General features: G+C 44.2%; 1 protein-coding gene across 1 annotated transcript in view; it reads right to left on the bottom strand.

The window, feature by feature from the left end:
- Positions 1-1,225, bottom strand: part of LOC107103922 (proline-rich protein 12-like) — a gene marked incomplete at its 3' end in the record, with an annotated part of 3,737 nt that extends 2,512 nt beyond the window's left edge. Inside the window, exons 1-2 of the mRNA XM_015403781.1 lie at positions 1,073-1,225; positions 312-943 (exon numbers count right to left, since the gene is read on the bottom strand). Coding sequence (XP_015259267.1) covers positions 312-943; positions 1,073-1,179 — 739 coding nt within the window. The remainder of the gene's footprint in view (positions 1-311; positions 944-1,072) is intronic.
- Positions 1,226-2,719: the final 1,494 nt, after the last annotated feature.

Here is a 2,719-nt window from a genome sequence, read left to right as displayed (position 1 = left end):
GTTCAGCTTCCTCTATCTCTCCTTTCACACCATCTAACTTTGTGTCCTTTAAAGGAAAAGTCGCTCATATTCAGGATTCAAACTTCTGAAAGTTCTTTAAATCTGAAATGATTCCATCCTGTTCAATAAATGATCAGTGTTTTTAATTCAGAGTAATTTTCCTGTGAATGTGCTTTACTGGAGACATCCATGTTTGTCAAAGAACACTACTGCCACCTGCTGGTTAGTGACGTCACGGTGCGGACCGTTTTTAGAACAAACAGTTTAATGTCATTCATCATGTCCATAATAATGATATGAAGTCTGATCACCATCCTGATTAGCGTGACGGACATGAACGACCACGCGGAACTGCTGACCTTCATCGTCACTGTGCCGGGAGGAGTCAGACTCGGAGGAGGAGGACGGTACCTCCTTCAGCCACGTCTTCCTCTTCTTTGGTGGAGGCTCAGCTCTGTCTTTTGAAGTCCTCTCTTCTTTTGGACTTCCCAGGCTTCCATCTTGTCCCCGTCTCTTTTCTCTTTCAGCTTCTCTTTGCTCCCTTTCTTTCTGCTCCCTCTGCTTCTTTTCTCTTTTCCTCTCCTGTTGGAGGATTTCCATCCTTCTCTCTTTCCGTTCAAACTCCTGCTGTTCCCTCTCTCTTCTCTGTCTTTCTCTCCACTCTTGTTCTCGTTTCTCTTGCTCTCTCTGTCTGTCCTTCTCCTCTGCTTCTCTCCTCTCTCTCTGCTCATTCTCTCTCTCCTTTTCACTGCTCTCCCTCCGTTCTCGTTCTCTAATCATTTTTTCTTTGTGCTCCCTCTCCTGTTTCTCCCTCTCCTCTCTCCTCTCTCTGGCTCTCTGCTCCTTCAGGTCTCGTTCTTTCTGTCTCTCCTTGTCTCTGTCTTCTCTCTCCGCTCGGGGCTGACTGTGGCTGCTCAGCAGCTGTTTGGCCAGAGACTGCCGTCTGTCAGACAGAAGGTTGGAAGGAAGGACAGACACAGAGTGAGTGCCTCTCCTCAGGCCCTGGATGTTAAACAGTGATTTGGGATCAAATTGAATCCATAGATGTGAGAAAGACAGCCTGCCACCGTACCTTAGGGCCAGAGCAGTTCGATGCCATGGCTTCCGAGAACACACGCGCACGTAGTCCTTCTTGTTGACGTTCTCCAGGAACTTCACGTATAGACGCTGGTAGCACATTTTGGCATCTCCAAAGTAGCCAAGGTACTGACGAAAAACAGAGGGAATCGTAACTGGACTGAAAAAGCTCATTATGTGTTAATAACCAGTTTAAACACTAACGTCAGATTTAAACTGGGATCTTATGTGACAGACCAACACAAAGAAGATCAAGGAAGATGATCTAAAAGATGTTTGTTTTGTCTAAACCGTCATTCTTGTTTCTTCACTATTAGTAGAATAACTGTTTATATGAACTTAGCAGTAATTGTCACGTCAGGGTTCAGGACCAAAGTGCACTGGAGCAGCATTGTAGGTTTTAAGATTTTAGTGAGAAAGTGACAGCAGGTGAACAACCAGACATGAAGCTATTGAATCAGTGCTGACAGCTAACAGAAGGACTGAATAATGAGCAAAACAGGCAGAAACAACAAGCAAAATATGGAGACACCGGTGAACATCCACTAATTACCAGAAACCTTTGGCTGAGGGAGAAAGGATTAAACTGGATTAAACTGTATTAAACTGGATTAAACAGATAATACGGAAAGAAATGACCAGAGAGTGGAAATAAGAAATAAAATCAACATAAAGACTAAGAAATATACAAGAGATATGAATTGGAGAAAACTGGGCAAAAACTAAATGAAGTGGGAAATTCCAACTGGCAGAAATAACAGAATACGGCGAGTTATGATGAACTCAGTTAAAAAGCAGTTAAAAAAAGGATGTTTGGCAGAAGATGCTAACGCTCCTTTAGCAGACCAACAATCAGTTCATGACTGGAAACGATGCACCGTTCCCGACCTGGATTTCTCTGTTTTCTTGTGAAAATTAAATTATTTTCACGGGAGACAATTTAACGAATCATTTATCTGTACTGAAGCATATTTTGCTGATCCCCCCCCCCCCCCCCCCAGGAGGTACTGTGTTTAGAGGGGAAACTATTACCAACCACCTTTATGACCAGGAGACAGACTCTGAACAATGGAAACCACCAACAGGTGAGTGAAGCCTTGTCACAGTCGCAGGGAAAGCAGCTTATTGATTTCTGGAGAGGCTGAAACAGCAGAGGGCCTCGTTTCAAAGCAAAGAGAATGCTTTAGTTGGCAGGGTGTGAGTTAGATTCCCTCTAGACAAGTCAAGAACAGAATCAGGTCAGACAGTTGTTAAAAACTCAGGTACATGTGTCCTGAGATTGAGAGGAAGAAAGTGTTACTCAGATGAGACGTAATTGATGCCTCGCCTCCAGGAGATAAACATAAGGCTGCTTTTTTAAATCTGTGGGCAGATCAGAAAGCACAGGAGGGAAAGAACCGCTACCTGTGCAGCTTCAACATGGCAGGAATGAACACAGCGGATCTCAGCGACATCTGAGGAGCCAACATGCTGCCATATGGAAGAAGGTAAGGAACAGGGGGGGCCTGTAGTAGTTACTAGGGATGCAGGATATAATCGGCCCCCTATCGGTATCGGCCTTAAAACTGAATATCGGCCCCCCCACCGATATTTAACCCGATATTTGATCAGCTTCTGAGTTTCTAAAGTCTAAAAAAAAAAA

Source organism: Cyprinodon variegatus, unplaced genomic scaffold, assembly GCF_000732505.1.
Source record: "Cyprinodon variegatus isolate N-32 unplaced genomic scaffold, C_variegatus-1.0 Scaffold1565, whole genome shotgun sequence".
NCBI classification, from domain to species: domain Eukaryota; kingdom Metazoa; phylum Chordata; class Actinopteri; order Cyprinodontiformes; family Cyprinodontidae; genus Cyprinodon; species Cyprinodon variegatus.
This window is presented reverse-complemented; position numbering and strand designations above follow the sequence as displayed.